The 25,993-nt window shown below is 40.1% G+C and overlaps 2 protein-coding genes across 8 annotated transcripts; one reads left to right on the top strand and one right to left on the bottom strand.

The window, feature by feature from the left end:
- Positions 1-173: 173 nt before the first annotated feature.
- Positions 174-3,530, top strand: lim2.2 (lens intrinsic membrane protein 2.2). Of its 2 annotated transcripts, none has more exons than XM_051377435.1 (5): positions 174-299; positions 1,493-1,715; positions 2,116-2,256; positions 2,752-2,886; positions 3,357-3,530. In XM_051377435.1, exons 2-5 carry the CDS (start codon positions 1,538-1,540, stop codon positions 3,425-3,427), a joined length of 525 nt encoding a protein of 174 aa, XP_051233395.1. In that variant the 5' UTR covers positions 174-299; positions 1,493-1,537; the 3' UTR covers positions 3,428-3,530. The 2 variants fall into 2 exon arrangements, with proteins under 2 accessions (XP_051233395.1, XP_051233396.1); XM_051377436.1 differs by lacking the exon at positions 174-299 and adding an exon at positions 315-540.
- A 1,034-nt stretch (positions 3,531-4,564) lies between these two features.
- Positions 4,565-22,647, bottom strand: si:zfos-943e10.1 (GRAM domain-containing protein 2B). 6 transcript variants are annotated; one of them, XM_051377426.1, is made up of 13 exons: positions 22,451-22,647; positions 12,020-12,196; positions 10,965-11,028; positions 10,662-10,734; positions 10,469-10,572; positions 10,180-10,278; positions 9,902-9,973; positions 9,442-9,510; positions 9,155-9,251; positions 8,786-8,875; positions 8,286-8,391; positions 7,480-7,587; positions 4,565-6,814 (listed from the first exon to the last, which is right to left on the bottom strand). In XM_051377426.1, exons 1-13 carry the CDS (start codon positions 22,540-22,542, stop codon positions 6,799-6,801), a joined length of 1,167 nt encoding a protein of 388 aa, XP_051233386.1. In that variant the 5' UTR covers positions 22,543-22,647; the 3' UTR covers positions 4,565-6,798. The 6 variants fall into 6 exon arrangements, with proteins under 6 accessions (XP_051233386.1, XP_051233385.1, XP_051233387.1 ...); XM_051377425.1 differs by having other exon boundaries at positions 7,484-7,587; XM_051377427.1 differs by lacking the exon at positions 22,451-22,647 and adding an exon at positions 16,080-16,226 and having other exon boundaries at positions 7,484-7,587.
- Between the last annotated feature and the right edge of the window lie 3,346 nt (positions 22,648-25,993).

The following is a 25,993-nucleotide window of genomic DNA, read 5'->3' as shown; positions in this document are numbered from 1 at the left end:
TCAGCTACTTTTGAGAAAACACGAGAAGGAAAGTGAAGAGAAAAGGGAAAGGATGAAAAGAGGTCACGCAGGACACGTGAAATAGAGAACGTGCAAGAGGTTGTAGAGGCCGAGGGGTGATGGAGGGATGGAGGTAACTGCAGAGAAGAGAGCAAGGGGGATTTGCCATCACTCACATGCTGCACTCGATCATTCCCTCCTTTGTGAGGTGGACAATGAGAGCCAGGGGTACAGGGCTTAAAAAGGATAGGCACACTGTTAGAGCCAGCAACCCTGGAGAGACACCAGCCAACCCAGAGGTATCAGAAAAGAAAATGTGGACTTACACAGAATTGATTTTTACTCAACTTCCAGGAGGATACGACTTTGTTTGACGGCTTGTCAACAACTAAGAACCTGTTTTTGGAGTGGAAGTGGAACTACAAAGGCAGAAGAGATGAAGTTTGGAGACCTATGTCTAGGGAAACAATCTTAACAGCTGACAAACTGGGCCTGGGACCCTGATGTTTGTTCATGTTTCTGGACAAGACTAACAATATTGTGAGACGCATTTGGGAATCAGATGTATAGGCGTAATTTGGATGTGATTTTGGAATTTGGAGGGTTTTAAGAGCTGCAGTGAGGAGTATAGGAGTTTAAATCAGTGTATGAAATCATTGGCTGTGTGACAGAGAGAGACACTGCTGACAGTTCAGTTGCTCAGTGTTGAAAGATTAGTTTGTGGTGCATAGAGGGGAATTAGTGGCGAACAATGGCTCTGAACTGCCTGATAGGCAAGCTCATTGTCATAACAGCGGTTTGGCTCAAGTGCTTTGCTGGCTATGACCAATTTGACAGCATCGCGGAAGAATGACTCACTTTCTTCTCTAAAGCACATGCATGGTCGAAATGTTCATTCCAAATCTCTCTCTATTTTTTAAAACAAAAAATGCTTAATGAGGGTCATATGGAAATATTTCAAAACCAGAAAAATTACTTTTTCTTTTTAAACTGTTTTAAAGGTTTGGTTTATTCTTGGCCATTTAGTTGTGTAGTGTCTATCAGTATTAGAGATGTGATCAATCTATAATGCACCTCAACCTGGCTCACATACTAAAATAGAGGCGGCAGGTTTGCAGGAGGTCAGTTATCTGGGACACCTCCGATTCAGACCTGGAGCACATCCGGGAATGCTGAAAAATAACGTAGGACTGGAATGTGGAACTGGCAAGGAAACTTTGTTATCTTGAACAGACATAGATAATGATTGGATATTTTTGTCTGAAGTGCCTGATGCAGACTCAGAGACAGCAGAGAGAATTTGTTGACAGCCAATCAGCTTGCTAAACAGAATAAATTGCTTCTAAAATGGGATAGGAAACAGGTGACAATGTCAATCTACATGAATGACTTGACTAAGGCATGCATTCAGGGCATCATTGAGTAAAATTATTATTAGTATGAGGTCAAAATGATACACCTTGCTCCAACATGTCTTCTCTTCCCTAAATAGTTGCTGAATGTTTAGGAGGACAGCGCTTCCCCCAGCTTCTCCACGATGCTGTATAGTTTGGCGGGAGGAGGCACACTCTGCGGCGTGGCTGCCCTCGTACTTCTCATCGTCTCTACAGCAACAGACTTCTGGATGCAGTATCGATACTCGGGTAGCTCTGCCAATCAGGGACTCTGGAGGTTCTGCATCAACCACAAATGCCATGCCCACACCATAACTGTAGGTGAGTACTTCAGAGGTGGCACTTGGAAAAGACAAAGGTTTGATTTCAAACACAGTGACAACACAGCCAGGTCAAAATCCTAGTTAAACTGGTCTATCAAGAAAACAACTAACAATTTCTTAGTAATTTCTTTAAGCCAAAGCCGTTCCACTTGAATTAGGTCTAAAGAACTCTAAACTTAAACCAATAGTGTTTGAAAGAAAAGGCAAAAGAAAAGAAGAGCAGATTAAAGGGAGAATCAGCAGAAAATTCATTATGACCAATCAATTAGACCCAATTGCAGAGGAACTCCATATTGTGAGTGCTAATACTGGCAAAATGACAAACTGATCTTTTCCAATCCAGGTCTAAGCCTAAGTATCTGTTGATGTGTGTGTGCTCCTGACCTTTGTGTGTCCAGCCTTCTGGGATGCTACACGGGCCTTTATGTTGCTGGCGGTGCTGAGCTGCTTCGCCGGTGTGGTGCTCGGCCTGAGCGCCTTCACTAATGGCACCAAGAACAGGAGGGTCCGTACAGGCGGCATCGCCCTGGTCCTGTCAGGTAACACACACACACACACACACACACACACACACACACACACACACACACACACACACACAGGGTGCCCGGTTGCAGATACTATGTTGTAAACTTAGCTTGTAAGTTTGTTCAATGTAGCAAGTTCATCTGATTATCAAGCTGACTGTAGTTCTTCGAGGCAGAGTGAGTAGAAGATTATAGAGTAACTGCAGGGAAATCAGCGGTCAGTTCCAAAAATAAGCTGTATTTTCACTGGACTTGTGTGGGACCTTTTTGCAATGGCCTCACAACAGTGGCCAGACTGCAATCAGTGGATACCCAGGGTTTAGGTTAAAAAGCTGTGCCACACTTTGATGGATAACTCTTTTGTTAAATGCAATATTGTACACTTTATTAAACAGTATGTTGACAGGTTATATTAGTGGGAGTTTCTTAAATGTATCTGGTCTGCTTGTTTTCATGTTTTACTTTAATGATAATAATTTTAAAGTTTCCTCTCTCCTCCATTCTCAGGTTTTCTTGCCCTGCTGGCTTTGGCAATTTACACCGGAGTGACTGTCACTTTCTTTGGCAAACGTTTCTTGGACTGGCGCTTTTCCTGGTCCTACATCATCGGCTGGGTGGCCATCATTCTGGCTTTTGCAGCAGGTATTAACTGTCTTTATTTATTCATGGGTCTTATTTATTTCGTTAAAATTGTTTATTGTCTATCAAACATAACATGATGATGATCATGATGATATTGTATAGTGGCAAAACCACCTCAGTATAGATGGTTACAAAGCAGTCAAGGGGAACAAATTAATTGAAACGGTGCCTAAGGCTCTGCATTAAACCAGTGAGCTCTTAAATAAGCAATATCTTATAATGTCTTTTGGTTCTTTTTTTGTCTTGTTTTATAGTAATTCAATATTTAAAAGTTCATTGATCCACTGCTGCTTTGGTAGAAAATGCTTAGGCCTATTCTTTTTCTTTTTTCTTTTTTTTTTACAACAGTTATTGTTCATAGTGAGATGATTTTTTAAAAGTATGGATATGTCATTTAAAAATGATTTATTATATTTGGAGAAAAGTGTTTCTTAATCTTCTGACAAAGACTTGCCTTTGGTTTCTTTCAGGTGTTTTTCAGCTCTGTGCTTACCAGCGGACTACTGGCGAACCTGCTCCTTCAAGTAACCCTGACAGCTGAACACAATGATTAGCTCGAAGAATGTTGAAATGGAGGTCACTGCTGCTTTTGAGTTCCTAGAATGGAATAAATAGAAACTTGTGTGGTTTCACTTCAACTCCAATTCAATGACAACAATATTTTTTTAATCTAGACATTTACAAAACATCTTACCTTCTTTCAGTGGTAATTGGTAGATTAATTAATTTGACAACTACATTACCTAGAACAGTCTTTTTTTTTCTGTTGGTGTATATGAGATTCTCCACTAGATGGTGGTCTTATGCCACACACAGGAGGCACAAAAAAGATAATACCTCTGTCACAGAGGGAATTCACCTAACTTGCACTAACAAAGAAAAGTCTTGCGGACTGGATTTTAAAAACTGGTTACAAATTGGCTGATCATCAAGTCCAACTGACAGCTTAGGAGCAGCAAAGGTAGTAGATTAACTTAAACTACTGATACCAGTGGGGCATCAAGGTCATTCTTAGTATCTAAATATACCTTTAGAATAAAAAAAAACAAACAAAAGAAATGGAAATGATAAAATATCTGGAAGTGCTAAATCAAAGGCAACTAGACTTGCTGCAGTTTGCTTTAAGATGTAAATTTCTTCAGCTCAAAAGTGAAAAATCTTTTTGCATTAGAGGAGAAATCTATAAAGCAAGTACAGTTAGTTGTCTTTGACTTAAATATCCTATGACCTGGATAAGAGACTAGAATAGTAAAATAATAAAAAAAAATATATAGAGCAAAAGCAATAGAGAATAAATTAGCATTAAAGTATTCACTGTAAGTAGGGGTGCATTATTGTTAATGAATATATTCAGTCTTACTAACCAGATTCCATCAAATTTATAGTTTACTTGTAATCCATCAAATAAGAAATTCAAAACTGACAGGTCTCTGTCAAACCAAGATCTGCATTAGAAACTTTGCAGCAACTGTATTTTTTTGGTGCCAAATTTTGTATATCTGATTTCACTGAATGTAAAGATTTTAAGTTAATTTCTGTTTATGTATTACATCATAAGGTTTTCACTTTTTTCCAATTTACCTACTTCTACTTTACAAACTTTATTTGATCAGGTTTATTTTCTATCCATTCAATCAGGTCTCATGTAGGAGTTAAGTAACAGCAAATACACAAAACATTAACTTCGCAACATTTGATTTATTTTGAACAATAGCAAAGCCATCTCACAGAGACTACTTTGAATTACACAGAATGCAAATAAATATATAGGACCATAGTAGAATTAAGGACATTAACAATTGATACAAAATTATTTACAACACTTTCAATAGTGCAAAACCACACAAATACTGCCCTCATCATTGAGATTCTTGCGTTGAGTCCTTTCAAGGACAGTGGATGTGTGTGCTGCCCCCTGGTGGGGGAATATAAGAACTGACAGTACTGTATGTGGCATGTCGACAAAAAACCTTAGCTAAACATAAGACCATCTTGAAACCGGGTGTAGCAAAAGTAAACCCACTCGCTACACCTCGTCAAGAAGGGCTTCCACAACGAGGATGATGTGAAATCATTGAGATGTGGATATGCATTGTTAGGTTAGTTTTAAAAGAGTCATATGGGGGGGAGGGGGGGAGAAAAAAAGCATTCTGAGAAGCTGAATAGTTACATCAGTTAGAAAAGTCAAGTGAATCTCAATGAAATAGTGTTCTTTCTCAAAGTGGCATCTGAGAAACCACCAAAGCCAAGAACGTTTGAAAAATGTGAACCCCCATCACAAGTATTAGACTTTGAAATGACAGAAGAAAAAGATGACAACCTAAAACCCCGTGGCAGGTAGTGCCCACCACCCCTGAGTGAAAACAATTTAAAAAAAGGTCTTAGCACCGTCAGATACCACAGAACGCCAGCTTTGCCATTTCTTCTCAATCCAAAAATACGGTGTGTTGGATTGTGACAGGCACAACACATTTTTTAAAGTGCGCTCGCTCGCTTGAGCCGTTTCTTTCACTCACATCTTTGTTTTTTTTTTGTTTCTTACACAACTTCTTCCCCCAAAAACATCAAGCTCCATTTAAAAAAACAAAACAAAACAAAGCACACAAATATAAATTACATTTTTGCCATGCATAATAATTTGTTGCATATTGAAATTCTCTTCTTGGGACCACTTGTTTTTTTTTGCTGTTGAAAACTTGGACCTTACGGCAAGTGTGGTTGTACATTCTCCTCTTTGGGTGGCAAGAGTGAGAATGCATATACAGTATCAGTCAAGTGTCGATATTGCAGACACATGCATGAACATTAGAAATACATTATTGGTGCTACTTTAAATGACCTGAAAAGTCTAGAAATGCCACTTGGTCCTCAAGAGGCCTGTCAGACATCTGAACCAGACAGGTTTTAAATCTACTCTTGAAGACCAAAGTCATAGAAAAAGGTACACAAAAACATCTTGATGCCTCTGAGATGAACTCCTTGTGTCCTATTGTGCTAAATATTTATGCATTGATGATGCATTCATCCAGTTGAGACTGCAGAGAAAAAAAAAAAACCTCTGAACATTGATCATTAAACTGGTTTAAATCATACCAAAGACAAGGAAAGTTATGCTGCAATCGTTGCTGGTTGGAGAAAAAGAGAAAGGATAAGACCATCAGGAGAGTATCGAGCCTAAATGGGCTGATCTGATTTTGAGCCATCATCATTTCAACCCACAGCTGATTAGGAAGATAAGAACCGAATAGAATAGCAGTACCCGACAGTTACTCAATTTAAAAAGGACAGAGACAGATTTGTACATACCACTGATAGATGGAACGGTAAAGAGATAGAAAATCATTTAAAAGTCATCTCCGTGCATTCATGCAAAAGATGTGCACCGTGTGCATCTTTGGCTATGCATAGCACTACATCTCTGGTGTTGAGGTGCAATATTAAGCACTACAGCAGGCTAATGCTGATTGGTATAGCCCTGTTCAGACTGCATGCTCAGGGAGAGGAGTATGTATATGAAAGACAATGGACAACATAGGTTCACAGATGTGGAACAGTTTCTGTCAGGAAAGTGCCCGTCAACTTTGCTACACGTAAGTTAGAGCCATTTGGCTTTGGTTTGAACGACAGACACGCTGCAACCAGGCAGTGTGCGTATGCATTTTGGCTCGGCCTTGTGTGATTAAGTCGTGGCATGTCCATTTGTCTACTGCACTAGGAGGAAGTATAGCCCTTCAAGTTTAGAAGCTGTCTCTGAAATTGCACGGGTTGGCCATTTTTCCTCTAGCCAACAGCAGAGGCCGTGTCGGGAGCACAGTCCGAGTACATGAAATTTCTCCCGCTGTGTTCTGCTGGAAGAGGCCGAAATAATCCTCCAGTCATGAGTCAACCAATCTCTCCTTCAGTCACCGAGTGTTATGTGTCTTGGTACCTGTGAAAACACAAAAGGGAGCCAGTTGAGTGTGGCATATCGAAAGCAAATACACACCTAACAATACACAAGTATTTAGTGACTGGGCAGCAAGGCTGCACCTATTAATAAGGATCAATTTGCCCTGTTCTCTTGTCAGAGAACAAAGCCAATTATGCAACACAGTAAACACTACCAAAAGTAGATAACTATATTCCGCAAACAACACCCGACAACATTGTAACAGCCGTGTATGCTTTTTTTTTTTGCAATATTCAAATTGACACAAGACCTCTTCACCTATAATTAAGTTGTGTCTGTGCATATTGTACTCTGTAGTGTGACCACAGCATGTGTTGGGGTGATTGACTGTACCTATGTAAACCAAAACGACGTTTATCATTTTTAGACACTGGTGAAACTACGCTGTAGTTGTCTGACCTACAAGTGTCTGTTTGTGTAATCAGTGAGGACTGGGCACAAATAAGGCTAACTTTAATGTATTTGTCTTAAATTTAACAGTGCAGTTGTGAGGCAGAACTGCTGTTTTGGGTATACACACACTCATGCCAACGCTTTCACTTCTTTGGCAACCACCCTGTAAGGTGTGGTTCTGTCGCTTTGTAATCAGAGAACGGAGGGCCAAGAGGAATAAAAGACTGAAATCGAAAGAGAAAGATTCTTACCCACTCTGTAAGGTGAACTCAGGCAGCGCCCCCAAAGATGTCAGCTGTTCCTCCAGGGCCACAATACGTAAACCAATGTAGCCAGAAGACAGCAGTAGCAGCACAACCCTGTAACATACAGACAAAATACGACAAGTCACATTTATTGCCTATTTATTCACTGTGATAAATGTTCATGATTTCAGCTTACAGCAGGTCCATGGAGAACCAACAACAGCTAAAGATTTGATTAATGCCTATATTTTTATAGTCCTTTTAACTGGCACTTAATGGACTGAGTGTCATATTTGCATATCACTAAAATACACTGCCAATATTTATATTTCCCTGGGGGGGGGGGGGGGAAATGGCTACAGTTTAAGGGAATGTTGCACATTCCCTGTGTTAGCAATCAAAAACTGACACACACACACACACACACACACACACACACACACACACACACACACACACACACACACACACACACACACACACACACACACACACACACACACACACACACACACACACACACACACACACACACACACACACACACACACACACACACACACACACACACACAAGTTGGCAGCAGCTGCTTTAGATTTTCCATTACATAAAGAGATCCAACCAGATCACCTAGTTCGTTAGTAACAGGGCAGGTTTCTAAAATTCCTCTATTTCCTTGAAGGATTGTGACTTTGAGAGTATGAGAAGCAGATTTAGATTAGCACATAGGAAGATAAAGCACTGGATTAAAAGCAAGAAGGGAGGGAGAGAGGATAAGACAGGACACCCTATAGAAAGGAAGTGCTACTCACAAAATCAAGTAAATGAAGAGAAGAGTGTTAAGGGTGCTGGCCTCTCTCTGAACCAGCAGGGACTTGGCCTTTTCTGTCACATTCCAAACCCACGATCCACTTGAACCTGGAAAAGGAAGTGTAAATCTAGCATGAATATTAAAAAGGTTCTCATGTTGGTAGGTTCAAGCTTTATTTCATTTAATGGCAAGTTCAAAAGTTGTATATTTTATACATGATTGTGGAGCGTGAGAAGCAAAATGAAGCTATGAGAAAACCTAATCTTAAACTCATGAAAACTATTATGATTAAAAAAATAAATGATTTCTTTATTTTCAGAGTTTCTCTGTAACTATGAAGGTTTAAATCACAGACATCTTCCAACTAACACTTACTAAATTTATATTTGCTAGCATCTGTCTATCTGGGGATTAAACACCAGCCAGTTTGAAATGATAAATAAACTAGCAACCCCTGTCAGAGTTTTCCAGGAGACAGCTGGTCAGTGATCTTAGTCGTACCTGATACTGACAGCTCCTCAAAGGACGAGCTATCACTCTGCTGCATGTGAAGGCTCCTGAAAGCCGAGCTGTTGTCAGTAGGCACTGGCTCTGAAGGAGGAAGAGAGGTGGGGAAAAAGAAACTCATGTTAGCCTGTTATTAGACCTTGGACTTTGCATGTCAACTGGCTAGAACAGAAATGAAAGCGAGAGAGACCGGCACCAAAACATTTTTATCCATTCATGCACGGTTGTGTCAGCCGAGGATTAGCATTACTTTCAATGCGTTTAGATTTCTATGTCATACATGATGGTTATATTAACTGCGTTTGCTGTTTAGCATGTAAACAGAATATAAAAAGGATTAAATAACTGGAGTTGACCTCTCACCTCTGTGTGGTCTGTGCAGAGGCTGCTCCTGCAAAGATTGTAACTCCGAGCCATTAAATTGGTCGAAGCTGTCGTCGAGACTGGACTGGCTGGAGTTCTGTTGAGGTATGAGAGCAAGGAATGCAGTCACAAACGGGCCTATCCTACAATTCAGCCATATTCACAATTATGTGCTCCTAGACATTTAAGAATAGGTACATTATGTGCTCCTTGAAAAAAATGTTTCAGTCAAATGACAATAATGTGTGACATTTTAAATTCTGCAATATTAAGAAAAGGTCTCTTACCACAAGTTTGCTCCTATCAAAGCTGTTCTCAGCTGAGGAGAAGATGGGGCTACTATTTGTGCTGCCATCCTGTAACACAGAGAAATGTTTTGATTTAAGCATTTTTGAAAAGGAACTTTCATTTAACTTAATAATATTTTTTATGGAGTAAGTTCTGGCTAATTGATTTGATACTGTGCATACTCAATCTCCATTTAGTCCAAGTATAAATACACATAATGTTCAGAGACATGCAACAAGGTTATAATACCAGGGTTGCTGCTCTCTTTCCGTTTCAAAATTCAATAGATAACCAGAACTCAATGTCTGACTGAATTATTTTTATATCATACAGGATCAATAGGATTATAACCTGATTACGGTGTTTAATTACTGTTAGTGTGATGTATTGTTTTCCCTACAATTGTATCACATTTACCATTGCAGATATCTAAAACAACATTTGACCTGGGCAACTCACCTCTATCTGAGGACATACTGAACGCAGCAGCTGATAACATGATTCTCTGTTCCGCAGTGACACAAACAGGAACTGCACAATGAGAGGGAATTAAAAACGATATTAGCCATCTGCCCTGCTGGCAAAACTGAACTATAAAATACACTCACTGATTTTTTTATTGATTTATTATATCAAACTAGCAGAGTTCAGTGTGGCAAGGCTTATATTTGACTTTGAACAGCCTAATCAGGTGTTTATAAAAGATGACTGTTCAGGGCTGGAGGTAAGAAACTGACCTTGTCTCCTTCTGTGGTGCGTATGGACAAGGCATTGGGTACCAGCAAAGCTGTGTTCTGCTTCTTCACTATGTGGATGCAGGAAACTGGAACTACTACCTGCAAGAGCACAGAGCAAAAAACAGAGAAAGTCAGGAAGTCTGTTTCAGAAATTGTTTCATGGAACTATGTGGTCACGAATCACTACAAGAAAATTTTAAAGTGAAATATTTCATTAATATAATTTAAAAATATAATGATACAACACTGTAATAAGTCAAAGAGGAGCCAGGGCAGAGCGGCAACCTACCTTAGTGTCCTTGAGCAGAACTGAGGAGTAGAAACAGGCGTGGGTGTCAGTGATGTACAGCCGACCATGGTAGGGCACTTCCTTCTGCAGGGCACAGATGTATGCTGGGAGAGGAACACAAACATTTGTTAGATTTATGTGATTCATTCATGAAGTCATTCATTTTCCCCTTCATTTTTTTTTTTTTGCTTACCATGTATCAAGTCTTCACTCTTGGAAATCTCTGGAAACAACTTGTGGAATGTCTTGTTGTGCTTCATAAAACTCTAAATGAGAGAAGATCAAAGCAAAAATCAGGACAGTGGGCACTGGCAGACAATGGGCTGTCTTGGCTCAAGAGCAGCATTCAATAAAAGCACTGGTCTAGTTTGAGGCCACAGACCCATTTACCAAACAGCATTAATATTATGGTGCATTAAAAAGTACCAGAAATGTCTATACTTCCAAATAATTGATTTCTTCAAAATGTTTAAATAAAAACTTGTGGCGGACTTACACTTTGTGTGCCGGTGCCCTCCGTTCTCTCAAAGCCTCTGCTGTCAACATCGAACGTCTCCGACCTGTAGAGACAAAAGAGCACGGCTGTCAGTTTAAAAGAAAGTCAGCAAGTTTAAACTAATATGAGAAGATAAAAGAGACACTACATGAACGCACACTATGACGCTATGAAGGCTATCTCTCCAACCCACTTTGCGTTACCAAAGAAACCCGCTAAAGTTGCTGAATTAAGTTTTAACAGTGTGAAAAAGGAGTTGAATGTTAAAAAAAGTAAAACAGTCAACTGGAATTATTTGTACTTGTTGACACAAGAAGTGACTAAACCATCATAGAACTTAGATGCCTATGCTACACAGATTAGTGTTTACCATGCCCACTGTAAAAATCCAGATTTTTAAAAATAGGCCTATTCCTTGACTGAACTGTGGTTAGTGGTGATTTTCCTCAACCCAAAATGATATATGTTTGAAGTGGCTGGGTGATCCCACTCGTCGCGTAGGCAGCAGTGGGGATGAAGATCGCTCTTTACACTAACAAATATTACAAATCTACATCACACATTTGAATCATGTGAGAACACAGTCAGGGTACAACGGCTGTGCAGTCATGCGGGTGTCACGACTGAGCAGCAGCTGAGAGTCAGGTCAGGTCTTGTGATACATGTTCAGAAGAGCTCCACTACAACCAGTGTGTGCTTTTATGCATTTCCAGACTGAGAAATAAGATTGTCCCCACTTAGTCTGCAAGATAAAAATAAAAAATAAAAAATAAAACTGCTTCATTTTGGTTTTTAGATGTTTAAACTATTTAACAAGTTGGAAAGTGTGAAAGTAAGACAATCTCTTGGCCTATCAGAATACAGAGCTGTTTCACATAGTGTGACTCACCATGAATTTGCAAAATTTTAACACCTCTGTATGTGCATTTAAAGGATGATATTTAACTGTATTGAGGACTTTTTAAGGTTGTTTTTATAAATATCATTTAGAGCCATTATCTTTGCCATCTTCTGACCTTTTGTATAATTCCTGACTCAAACCCCATTAGTCCTACCTGATGGCTACTTGTCTGGTGAGGGTTTTGTGCTGTTGTTGGATCTCGAGCTGGGCCGCCTCCAAGCTCAAGGCTTTCCTCGTCTCCACCTTCTTGATGCTGCCATTGCTTAAGCTGCTCCTGCTTTTCTTCACTTTGGTTGGCAGCCCGCCACCACTGCTCTCTACTGGGTAGCTGCTGGAAAATAAAAATAAAAAAGACAAAACAAAACAAAAAACAAACATATTTAGCAACACCAAAATAAGGTTTTACAGTCACATGTGGAATTTCTCTTGGAAGAGTTACGGCAAGAACGTTGCATAACACAGCACGATTATTTGCATTTCACCATTATGTGACTATTAAAAAGTACAAAAACAGTCACAGCTGAGACACCCACTGATTAAACTCTTCACTTCTGTAGAACAGTACATTCAGAAATTGTCTGTCACAATCTCCTGTACTGAATCATCATGAAGCACCAAAGAACATGATAATAAAATACTCTTTAACAGCACGTATCAGGTTTTACATTGACTTGGGTTTGGGTGTGTTATAATGCATTGCTCAAAAGGTCTTATTAACAAAAAAATCCCTCCATCTCTATTCAAATTAAAGGCTATGTGATGGCTAGACTAACATTTGGCACAGAGAGATTTTATCTTTATGGCGTGCTGGGAAAGGTTAGCCTTTTCCGGAGATGTTTTATTGATATGTCACGTCAGTGCTGAAGGCTGCTTTACAAGCTGCTCAACGTAGGCAGATGCTCTAAAAACAGACAATGCAATTTCAATGAACTGTAAATAAATCTGTCCTGTAAAGTTGCAGGATCTACTACTTCAAAAAGCCACCACCTGTCCTTGACCAGGAAGGAACGAGCCACAAATTCATTGAAAGACGACAGTATTGACATGAATCAAAACCTTTAACAAAACTACTGAAGACAAACAACGACAGAGCGGCTTACCTGGTAATTTTAAATCGCTTTGATGAACGAAAACTCATATACCTACTGACTGTAGGCATTTCCTTTCCTTATGGAAAAATCAAAACTAAAATAACTCTTAAACTCTTTTATCTGTAAGCTATACTCAGTGGCCTCACGGCATTAAAGCTAAGAAGTAAAAAAACAAGAACAAGCAAAAAATACTAGATTACTAAAAGAGACTAAAGATAATACAATGCTGAAAAGTTTGTTTTTTTAAAGTCCTCTTAGTGTTCGAAATGTGTTGTTGTCCTAGTTAAGTCAGGGTCCTTTGCCACATCCTGCCAGAAAAAACTGTTGCTGTGTTGCAGTATGAATGCGCTAGTAAGAGGAAGCCACTTTGTGTTGAGAATGGTGTGACACTCCGTAGTGGGTGACGTCAAACTTAACCACTCCCCCGGGCCCCCCCCCCCCCCCCCCCCCCCCCCCCCCCCACACACACACACACACACACACACACAAAAAAAAAAACACAAAAAAAAAAAAAAAAAAAAAAAAAAAACACACACACACACACACACACACACACACACACACACACACACACACACACACACACACACACACACACACACACACACACACACACACACACACACACAGGAGCGCATACAGGAGCGCATACAGGCACTGACATGTTTAAGAAAACAAGGCCCATCCCATAAAACCTTCCACTGAGAAACATTATACAATATGTCTGTCTTGTTGGGATTTGTTCTGGTAGGCCAAAGCAAGATCAGATCATTTTGAAAACAGCTGTGTGTGTGTGAGAGTGAGCGAGTAAAATACTTTTGAAGTGCTCCAACTGGCGCGATCTAGGAGTGGTGCATTATCCATATTTCCCCGCAGGCAATTATACCAAGGAGATAGAAGTACAACACAAGCACAACATACTGAGTGCATTTTAGGAAGACTCGGAAGTCAGACATTTGAAAAAAAAAAAAAAAAAAGACACTGACAAAAAAAACTAGTTGCACAATAATTTTTTTCTCCCAACTGGATTCTTTATGAAAGGAGAATGTGCAACTTTCCTTTACCCTGTCTCATAACAATTTCTCTACCGCGTCACCTGAGTAATTGGAGTAAAGGTCACAGAGGAAAAGAAAAACATCAAATGCAGCTTCAGCTGGATACCGAGCCTGTAATTAGTCTTCCTTTACTATCAAATGATGACCAGCAACACCTAACCTCATATCGGTACAAATAGGGCTTTAAAAAAAATCATGCAAGAGATGTTTTCCTGTTTGTGAAGTGTTGTGAAAGCTTCAGTTGTTCAGTAATCGGCCATGTTAAATAAAACCCATTGTTGTAGCTTCATTTTAGCTGTAGTTTGCATGTTTCTCTACTACAAAGAATTAAGGAGGTAACCAACACTTACCCAGATATTCAAAGCACCTAGTACACTTTGAGGGGTAAGTAAGTAAGCAACTGTGGCTGGTGTTTAAAAAAGGCAACACACTGTGAGAGCAATTTCCTAATCAATGCTGAACTGCTGGCCGAGGGTTTGTCGGTGTTCAAATATGGTCACCTGACCCATTTCCACCAGGTGGGGGGGGTTGAAGTGGCAAGAGACAGGGCAATATAGGCGGTATTCAAAACCCATCAACTGGGAATTTCTCAACAACTTCCTCGATTTATTCAGGACTAACCGTAACCATTAACAAGGTCTCACTGAAGCCACATCCTGTATTACTCAGAAAGCCACCAGCATTTCTCAGTTTTTTTTTCAGTAAGATGTGCTCTATATTTAAGAAAGTGCTCAACAAAAAGCGAAACCTCAGGTTAAAAGGTCACAATTTTCCCACAGATGCTGAAGTTTAGAAAATGTAATTCATTGGCAATTTTGTCCCTGTATTGCTCGGATGACTGAACCCAGACTAAAAGTTATCTGTAGCCTCCTTAACATCAACATCATCACCCTCATTAAATGTGCAGTTTACGTCAGCAACTCAATTCTAATGTGTATAGTTTATTGCAGAGCTTCCAGGAAGCACGCCACAGTCTTTATCCTGGCAGGCTCACACTATGCTGTTATGAAACATGGACATCAGGCAGAAAAAAAAAGAAATGCAAGAATTTAATTATCCAATATCATTCATGTTTGTGTGCGAAGTACTTTTTATGACAAGCCTGTCTCAATGAAAGAAGTTGAGTGATCCTGATATAAAGGTTTCAAGGCCAACGCCATAAAGGGTGAACAAGAACATGGCAGTTATCAGTGTTATAAAAAAAAATAACAGAAAGGAAAAAAAAACTCATAAAATGAGCTCTTTAGGGCATAAAAAGTGGTGTTTCCTAATGACCACGTCGTGTTTACGAAGCAGGAGGCGGCCTATCTGAAATGGGTGTGCAATGGCCAGTCAGAGGCCTTGACCTCTAACCTACTTCCTTGTGGGAGAACTATATCATACCACCTAAATAAACTCAATGTTGGGTCTAGCACGCCTGACATTTCACACCGAGCAGAGGCATATCAGATCCTCTTCAGCAACGGATTTAAAAAAAAAAAAAAAAAGACATGCAGGAGGTTATACGGGCATATTTATCTGGACATGCTTCACAGTACAATTTGTCTCAGGAGAGAAAAAAAACTACAGCACAAACAGCAACCTCACATGATGTGTTCTGAGTATTGGAGATTACTGACAAACGCATTACAGTTTCATCCATTTCTTTATCTGCATTTGTTCTAGTACTATCTTGGGACACCAGACAAATTACATCAGACAGTCTCGGTGATCATCAGCGCAAAATCAGGGACCGCTACTATGCCTTTCATGTTTTCCTGGATTTACAGAGGGTCTATTGAGAAAGGAACAAATCAGAAAGAAAATGGGCTGCTGATCATAAAAAAAATTAAAATATCTGGAGTACAGGTATGAGTCAGATGTCCAAATGATAAATAAAAAGTTTTACAACTCAATACACAATTCTCACAGGTTGGTGGAGAAAAAAAAAAACATGGAACAACTGAACAACCCTCAGCTAACAACAATTAGCCTATATTTACTCAATGCTGCTGAAGTCAGCCCTGTCTTATCTCAGACCGAAAAGTACTGGCTGGGATCAGAAACTGGAAACGTTTTCTCGGCTTACCTTCCCAGATTCTCGGAGCAATGAGAATCGGCCACAGCACCCCGTTGGTTCAACAAGCCTTTCCCTCTCTCCATGGCCAACGCAGTCTCCCCTACACACTTTCCACAATCTCTGAAAGCTTGTAGCCACCACTGGTTGAGGCAGCCAAATGACACAGGACGGCAGTTGTGTCTTTTGCACTTAGACCTTGAGCATTGACGGCTGAATCAAAAGGGTGTAAAGGTCTGTTTTACTGCAACGTTTTAAAAGCACCAAAGAGATTAACATGCCGATAGTGGCCGAAACACACAGCAGGGAAGAGAATGAGAATAAGGAAGGGTGAAAAGAATAACAAAAAAACTGGTTGGGGTTCAAGCCTGATAGGCCCTCCCAAGCTTAGTCCTTTGAGGCAGTCTCGGCATGTGTTGTCGTGGAAACGGCTATAACAGTGGGGGGTAAATGGTGGAAATGTGGGGCGTGAGAGGAACATTACCAGGTTATTCTCAGTTTAAACGGTCTAACAGCAACAGTCAATGGCCCATTCTCAATAACAACAAGGAGATGGCTTTAAAAGCAAGCCGTGCAATGTGCATGACAATAGTTAGCTCATACTCTTTGTGGATGGTGTAAATGGGGCCCATCACACACACACACACACACACACACACACACACACACACACACACACACACACACACACACACACACACACACACACACACACACACACACACAGTATGTGTTCGGCTGGAGGGAAAACAGAGAAAAGCTCAGAACTAAAATTACAGATTCATGTATTGTGCTGTAAATGTAGTACACCCCATTTGCATTCTCAAAACTCAGCTGAGTGTGGGTGTCATCAATAGTTTATTTCTATACCTATGACATCACCATCCAGGAAACTCAATCAGACAGGCAGTCGATCCGAAGTCCAAATGCACTCTCGGACATCAGTACTAATTTAACCACCGTGTATCACTCGTCACCTCTCCTGTCCGACCACCACCTGCCGTGTTTTCACTGTAAACCTGATGCCGTCCAGCGACAGAATGCACACTGAGGAGGTGGCTGTTTTATAAATAGACAGAGAGGCAAAAGTTCTTGAACCTGTCCTGTGTACCAACAACATAAACTGTCAATGTTAGACTATTCATAGATGTCAAAGGTTCAACGCCGTTTTATCTTTTAACCCCTGCGACCCGACTGCATAAGGTCACTTCCTCAGTCTCTTCAGAGATAGTACAAACATTCCACAACATATAGCTTACACAATGATGGTCTTAATGAGCAACTTAAAAGCCACATAATGCCACACCTACACAGCAGGAGATCCCTCAAACATACATTTAAGCAGGTAAATAGTGTCCTTAAGGTTTATTTTCTGTCTTTCAGGCCAGTTAGATAATTACTTACTGTGAACAGAGTACACATCTGCATCATAATGCTGCCAAGCAGACAAAGGGGAATATAATCATTCATCTTAGACAATAAATTCTTCATACCCTGCCTATGCAATTCTACTTTGTGTTTGTCACTCTCCCTTTTATCTACAGATAAGACTTGCACTACTTGTGAGAAGGTGCAAGGGCACTTCTCACAATAGCCGTGTTCATCTTTGCTCCAGAAAAAAAATGCAAATACTTTTCTTCCCATCGTAAATTTGGACAAACTTAACTTGAGTATTAACATGCAAAATTGTGTGTGTGTGTGTGTGTGTGAGTGTTTTATGGACATTTTTTGTTGAGGAATGTTGGGGTGAAGTCCAGGTGAAATGTAAAATATAATCTTAATCCTTTAAGACTACATGCTGTTATATTATTTAACACAAAAACTCAAAGAATTTAGTGTTTTTGTATCAATCAAATTTTTATATATATACATTTTTCTTTTTTGTGACGCAAGCTTATGTAAGCATGAACTAAGCGTTTTCAAACAATACTATGCCATACACCTGTCAATCAACCTACAACTTTTTAGCAACAGAGCAGAGAGCTAACTGTCTGCAACAGTAGTATTAGATACCATTAACTAGTTAGCTTGTGCAGCTAACGTTAGCTGACTTAGCACTGGGGTGGGAGGAACACCATGGTACTTTAATCCGTGTGCAATGCTGGCACTGGCACTTATGATATAAAACAACGTCTGTTTCTATTCATTGATATTTTTTTTAACATTTAAACTTCCCAAGCAACTTATAAATTAAATCTATGCTAGGCTTCTAAAATAATGATTAAATTCACTGGAAGCTCTGACTTCTCCAGCACAGGACATTGCAGTCGTTGAAAGAACTCCTCTGGGTATAGAGTTATGATGCTTTCATGCTGTCCTGAGATGAGACAGATGATCCCAGGAGTCCTGCTTCAGACGTCAGCAATACGTCAGCTGGTCATCAGTGCTAGTGCCCTTAAGACAGAATTGCTTCTGTATAGGACGCTTAAGTCAAAACTTTCCCACAGCGAATATTACTGCTGTAACAACACTAGCCCCAGGTTCACATATGAGGCTGAAAAACATTTTACATCCATGTAATCTCTGAGTTTAGCTGAGAATATACAGAACCAGGTAGTGTGAGGGCACCATCTTCTGGAGAGCAATATATCATTTTTGACATGAACTGCTGTTTCCCCTATCATCCAATCAAAAGCCAGTTTATTCCAAAGGAGAACAACAGATTGTTGCAGCTGTGCTTCATCGAGCCAAATGGGACATTTAATATGTTATAATCTTTGCACACTAAGCACACAGCACCGCACCTGAGAGCCCCGATCTATGGTAATGTAGTTTTAGCACAGTGTGCCAAAACAATTAAAACTAATTTCACTGTGCTGGAGGATTTAATTCTAAGGGTTTTAAATACATTTGGCCAGCTTTATGACAACTAAGTTTAATTCATAACCAGAGACAAACAAATAATTACCAAAATGAGAAAAAAACTCAAAATATTATTCTGGGTTGGACTGGATGGGATTATGTGTGTGTGTGTATCAATAAAGCAGTCAGGAAGGGCAGGGAAGCGAGCCAGTGGTTATGGCAAAATAACATGCAGTCTGTGGCGCCCTGCCAGGGCTCAGTCTGCAGGAAAACTGCGTGTGTGTGTTTGCCAAGTGGAACGGAGAGTGTGTCTGTGTGCATGTGTCACAGATTAAGTGTGTGTGTGTGTGTGTGTGTGTGTGTGTGTGTGTGTGTGTGTGTGTGTGTGTTTGAATGTGGCCTGCACGTAGGATCTCCCTGCACTTCCTCTGTGCTAGCCAGGCACAGAGACAGAGGGGTTCTTTCTTCCAAGGCAACTCAGGAGAACTTTCAGTGACTGGCCATGTGAGGGGGGGGTGTCTCGGTGTGGTGGTGGCTGGAAGGTCACACATGGCTTTAAAATCATTAAAAGTAAAAGTAGACCACTCTACTGTATACAAGTGGGACTTGGATTTGTCTACAGTAGAATTTTGTAGACCTCAGCTCTTCAGGACAGCAGGTAGCCTGGGTGAATGTACAGCTGAAATACAACCGATCTTAAAAAATTTAAATATCTTGAATAACCAAGAGAAAGGGAGTTTATCCATTTATCATAGAAAGCAAAGCGTATGAAGGAAATTTACAGCATGTGATTTTACTGGTTAGTAACCCGCTGTTGAATACCTCCTGTGTCCATAATACAAAATTTGTCAACTCAGTTAATTGACTAATTCAGATATTACATATTTTCTCTCACTGTGTAGCAACAATTAGTTTTTACTGTGCTGGAATTATGTATTTGTTTTAATGTATGGCATTCTTCAGGTAAAAAAAAAAAAAAAAGGCTAATGAATTGTATGGATGACAGAAATGAAGAGAGATTCTCCTGAGGGTGAACCTTTTTCTGAGAAGACATTTCTTGGCTGTTCTCCCTTACAGATACTCCAGCCTTCAATGTGCAGCTTACCTTGACACCGTGATGCCAAGGTAGGGTTCCCACTTTCAAAAGTACTAGGTTTATCTTGAAATCAAGATACTATTTATAAAAAATAAATTGAAAAAAAGACTTGTACAGTCTTTTATGACCAAAGAAAGGACATTCTGTCAGCAAGGTACCATATCAAATGTTATAGCTATTCAAAGCTGAGCGGAACACTGTCAAGGTTTCACTCACACTTTCAGATAAGCTTGCATAAAGAGCTGTGTGTCTGAAATTAGACTGACCTATGGCAACCACTCTAGGTGGAATTCACCAGGCTACTGTGAGTGCCAAAAGGTGAAACAGCTAAGAAGAATATATGGATTTTTTTTTGGCACTGTGACAAAGGCAGAGGAGTGGTCATTAGCACTAGCCTGACAGAGGCAACACATACAGTTCAACAGTGACCAGCTGGTTAGCACAAACCCCTTCATTTAATGATAAACAGTCATGCAGATGTGGTTTTCATCCTCTAACTTGGGTTTTTCCTGTACGCCTGAAGCACATCTCATAATTTAGACCTACACGGTCTTCACTGCCCACAGCGCCAATAAGCTCTGTCCTGGGAACATCTTCCTGGAGCCAACAGAACGCCTGAAAAGCTGCCCCACCCAGCCTATTCCAGGCACTGCCATCTCACCAAGCTTTGCAGTTATAACAGGTTCTTCCCTATTGAAACAAGGCTATTCATATTTTTGCCACTGTGTGCATTGCAAACTTGTGTGCAGAGCAACTAACAATGAGCTAGCAAGAAGGTAATTAGTGTTAAGGCGTGTGGTGTATTTGCTACCTTCATCTACTTGGCTACTCTGCAAAACTTTCTTGGCATTTTAACCTTCATAAAAGGAAGATTTAAGTATATTATATATATATATATATATATATATATATATATATATATATATATATATATATATATATATATAAAGATACAACTAGAAGATAGAGGGGATGAAATGCATTCACATGGTTAGAGCATTGGCTCACTGAGGCCTGCCACTGTCACGACACATATATATGTGTGTGTTGTGGAAACAGAATCAGCCCACATACCATACTACAGACACACCATAGCTATGCTGATAACCAGAAGGCCAAGTCTGATTGGCAGGGCTCTTGTACGCCAGCAAATGGCTATCTATGGGGAGGAAAGTGAAAGGCAAAGCTCAGAGGACGCAGAGTACTGACAGTGGGAAACAGGGAGCATTTATATAACACCATGTACCACCTGTGGTCGACTCCTGGGAGCTAAAAATAGGCTTTTCTGGGAAAACATAGACTTGCTTATACCATGTGTGATATGTGTGTGCGTTTCCCTGGGGGTACACGGAAACACAACATATGTGTGTACGTTTAAAAGAGTGTGAGTGGATGTAAGGTGGTGCATAGATTTGCCTCTGCCAGGCTGGTCTGACTTCGATCTCAACTAGGCTGGATCATCCACGATCAGGACGGAGGGACAAACAGTGATGCCAGTTTGACCCACATAGGTCAGTGGATGAAGTCATGGTTTCTGTGCAGCAGGCTCAGGCGAGATTAAGAACCAACCAGATCTGGACCTTTATGCCACTACCACATGTGATGCTGTTTATTTACTCGGCCTGGAATAGTACTAGACACTAAACAGCAGGCATCTAACAGCACTTTATAGAGGCAATGCGGGTTAAACCATTTTCTTCTTGGAAAATGCTCAAAAAGAAAACAAACAAATGACAACATAAGAAACCCCATGCACTGTGTCTGTACAGACATTTCCCAGAAAAGCCTGACATTAAACTAGACTAGACAATCCGTATCCATGAACACAACTCCCACATATACGAACATCATTCTGCAAACAAATAATTACATTTTACCTCTGAGAAGCATTTAAGTCGGGGTCTGTCTGTCAAGCTGGTCTTTAAACATGCTACATCTCGTGCTTAGGTCATCAATAGGTCAAGCAATGACTAGCTAAGCCAGCAACGTTAACGTAAACCACAGTGTGTATTCTCCAGTATTGTTCGTGCTGATGTACACTGATATATAGCAAGGATACTGGCAACAGTTACCGTCCACAACTGTTTTTTATTTTTATTTCAGAAGACAAAAAGGAGTGTTTTACTGTTTACGTTCAATGCCATTTAGTGACTGACAAGAGAAACCGACTGTATGACTGTAACGTTAAGATCTTCAGCCGGGCGGATGGATAGCATGCTAGCGTCATCTACCCACTGACTCAAAGACGTTATTTCCCCCTTAACGTCACTAACGTTACATTTCAGCTGAAATCAATCCCTTAAAAAGACACGTCCTGATTTTGTGCCAAGTAGCACATTAAAGATGAAATTAAATAAAAACAAAAACAGCCCAATCTTATCGGACTGACTGCTGTCATCAAAGAAAAGCTAACCGTTAGCATCCACCCTGTTGATGTTGCTCACCGGCAGATAGCGGTTCTGCTAGCCACATTCATTCCGCTCACCTCTCTTTCATGAAGTGCTTGATTCGGACTATGGCCTTCTCGTCGATCTTCCTGAGGAAGGTTTTCAATCTCTCCCTCTTGTTTTCAAGCATTCTTCCCTCAGCCAGTGGTCGTCGGTTCGTGTAGAAACGACGCTCCACGCCAAACTCCGCCGTTCCTGTTTGGCTTCTGCTTTTTTTTTCTCTCTCTCTCCTTCTCACTTCATCTACGGCTGATTAAGATAATGAGCTTAAATCGGACCAAGTCAACCGACCAATCAGCGTCTGCGACAACTTGGGAAAAAACGGTCATGTCAGACCGATCCACCAATCAGAACGGGGGTAGTTGGCCTGCGCAGACCGCCCATTACCTTATATGGTATCCGGGCAGTCCCTTTCTTGAGATGTATGAAAGGCATACTGCCTGTGTTTTTGTTGTGCCAGTGTAGTCCTTTATGTCAATAATTAACATGTGGAATTAGCATTTCACGTGTGAAAAACATGGGGAATACACATTGTGCTGCCACAGTGCCACATCACACTACACTTAATCTTAAATGGACAGTTCTTGTAGGCCCTACAGCTGGGTGGGGCAGTACTGTTAACAGACAGCTTTACAGACCATAAACAGAAAGCTGAATGTGAAGGTAAACCTATTTCCCAAATATAATGTTATAACATAATAGTACTAATTGTAACATAGCATAACATAGTAAAACCTGTATACTTGATAAATAAATGTTACATTAAAGCTTTTAAATAACAATAAATAACAATTTTCATTTAAAAAGGGCAGTTGCTGCCAACGTATTTTGGTTTGATGAACTACAAAAGCTGACAGAACCCACTAAGTTAAATAAAAGTGAAATTACTTTAATCCCATAAATCATAAAGAGCCAGAAAACAAATGAGCCTGTTCTTATGAAGGGAAGTGGAGGCCAGTGAATCAGAAGGCTAGTCAATTGCTCAGTTCGTGGCTTTTATTCTACTGCCAGGGCATGAATCACTTCATTTTATCCCAGCACTGTGCATGCAGCTAATGAAGGGCCAAGTCTCTCACCTCCCCCCGTACTGGAGAAAACGGCAACAACTGCAACAACAAATGGCAGAGTCACACACACAAGGCCATAAGGCTAAAGTTTAATAAGTCACATTGTAATCACATTGGATGACTGCGTGTGTTACTTGTGACTACCTTAAGTGTTTAAAAAACTGAATGTGTTTCAGAAGGGTGGTGTATTGAGACAATATTTTTACGTTAGAGCAATTTTTTGAGGTGTCCATGAGCAAGTTTTGTGAGGGTTTTCTGTAGACAACCCTGAACCCAATAAAAAGTACATAACATAGATCATGGCATTGCTGGTACAGAAAGATGTTTCGATATTTTTTTTGGCTGAAATTCAGATGAAGATTGAAGATTCGTACTTTGAATATTCATGTTTTAAAACTGACATTTTAGGACTGGCATTGTTAGTGAAAGTGACTATATTAGTCAGTTATAATAATTGTCTCAAAATTTGACATCATTTATACGTCATCACATCATGACAAATCCGTGAATAACCGTTAAAACACAGTTCACCCTGATTACAACACAGCTTTCTCATGGGTATTTCACAACGCTATTGATAGAGACCTTGAACACATAAAAAAAGAGAAACCAATCATTGTCAGATACCCGTTATACACAAACCTTAGCACTGAAAGCCTCTTTTTTTTCCCTCACCAGGCAGCTCAGGCATCGCCACGCCACCAGGAACAGAAGAGGCAGTGTGCTGCCGCATGACACAGCAAACACACCACCCTCACACAATCTGGCCTACACCAGCCAGCCCCCGGCCTTCCCGTCCGTCTCCTCTGCCAGGAAACAAAGCAGAAAGTGAGAAGGAAATCACACTTCATAAGGAAGTATGTGATGTAACGAGGGGGTGCTGATGCAGTGTAGGATTTTCTGTGTTGATTCATCAGCGTGACAGTTGGTTCAGTAATTGGGCAACGTGAGGAACTACACAAGAACCACCCACAATCACAGTATGTTTGTTGTTTAATTAATTCCAGATATGTTTGGGAACATCAACCATGACCGGTAGCATGACCTTGAGGCCCTGTCATGTAGAGAGGCACTATGTGTCTGTGAGATGGGAAATTAACATGAAAATCCCATTCTGTGTAGTAGACCATAACTGCTTAATCAAAAGTGTATTTCCAAATGTAAAAACTGAACTAAACTAAAAAGAAATAAAAAGACAGAATGAAATAAACGTGTATTCATCACAGTGAATGCTTTTAGGTCTTTAAAGTCTTATACAAACTACAGGGGCTGAAAAGCTCGCAAAAACCTTATCTAGAACCAGTGTTTGGTTTGTCTGGACTACTGTAGAAGCATGGCAGTTCAAGATGGTGGTCTCTGTAGAATCAACTCATTCTTAGGTAACGAAAACACATTTATTCTTATTTCCAAGTGATTATACATTAATGAAAAACATATCTACGAATATTATATTCCATGTCTGCCATTTGATACACACCAGACTTATAAGACCACACATTCAGCTAATATTAACAGTCTGAGTCATGAAGCCTGAATAACTGCATCTTGATCTAGTCAATATTTGTAAATGACTTCAACATTATTGTGAGAAAAAACACACCACCTGCTCAGAGCCAATGAGCTTAGAGTCACATAAGAAGGGCATATTTAAAATATGCTTTGGCAAACAACTTATTTTAGCTTTCATTTATTGGCTCTTATTATTTCCTTTTGTACTTCTCTAATCACCGCAGAGTCAGGCAGTTTGACAGACTGTTGCTGTTATGAATCTGGCATAATGTTTGCATGTAAAGTTGCCGATCTGTTAAAATAAAATGTATTTTTTACATAATGAATCCCTGAAGATTAGACTCTGTCTTTCAGTTATCTACAAAATTTGCAAGCAAAGCCTCTGCCTTCAGTCTCACTGAATCAGTAGCTGCAAATTATATAAAAAGAACGGTATACCTGTTGAAAAGTATTGGTGTAACATTGTAAACAAATACAATTTCAACTATTTCAGAAAAAAAAAACAGGGCTCGTACCCTTCAGAGACAGCTGTGAGCTAAATCCACTTTTGTCCCTTTATGCGCTGGTGAACAATGAAGACCTTAATGTTAAGATCTTGGTGGGATGATGTCCTTCCGAAGTGGGCAACAGCCACTTTGGAAAATACTTACATTAAACAAAGGTCCTCTCCTTTTCAGCCAGTGTGTTATCTCTGATTGATGTTATCAGACATCTGTTTGCTTTAAAAAATGTAGAGGTTATCACATAGGTCTCTTCAGGAAGAGAAAGTAGGATGTTTTTCGCTTAGAGGACTGCCTATTATCTGTTACCAGAGAGATCCTCATTATCAGCTGCAGGAGTAAACACTGACCTTGGGAGGCTAGCAATACCTTGGCCTGGAAAACCGAGGCTATGACGCACAGACAGCTGCAGCCATGCACATTACAGCACAGGTGTGTAGGAATGCTTATGCAGCAGGATAAAACAGTACATCACAGGCTGTACCCCTACTGTACAAAGATGGAG

Source organism: Dicentrarchus labrax, unplaced genomic scaffold (assembly GCF_905237075.1).
Source record: "Dicentrarchus labrax unplaced genomic scaffold, dlabrax2021, whole genome shotgun sequence".
Lineage (NCBI taxonomy): Eukaryota > Metazoa > Chordata > Actinopteri > Moronidae > Dicentrarchus > Dicentrarchus labrax.
This window is presented reverse-complemented; position numbering and strand designations above follow the sequence as displayed.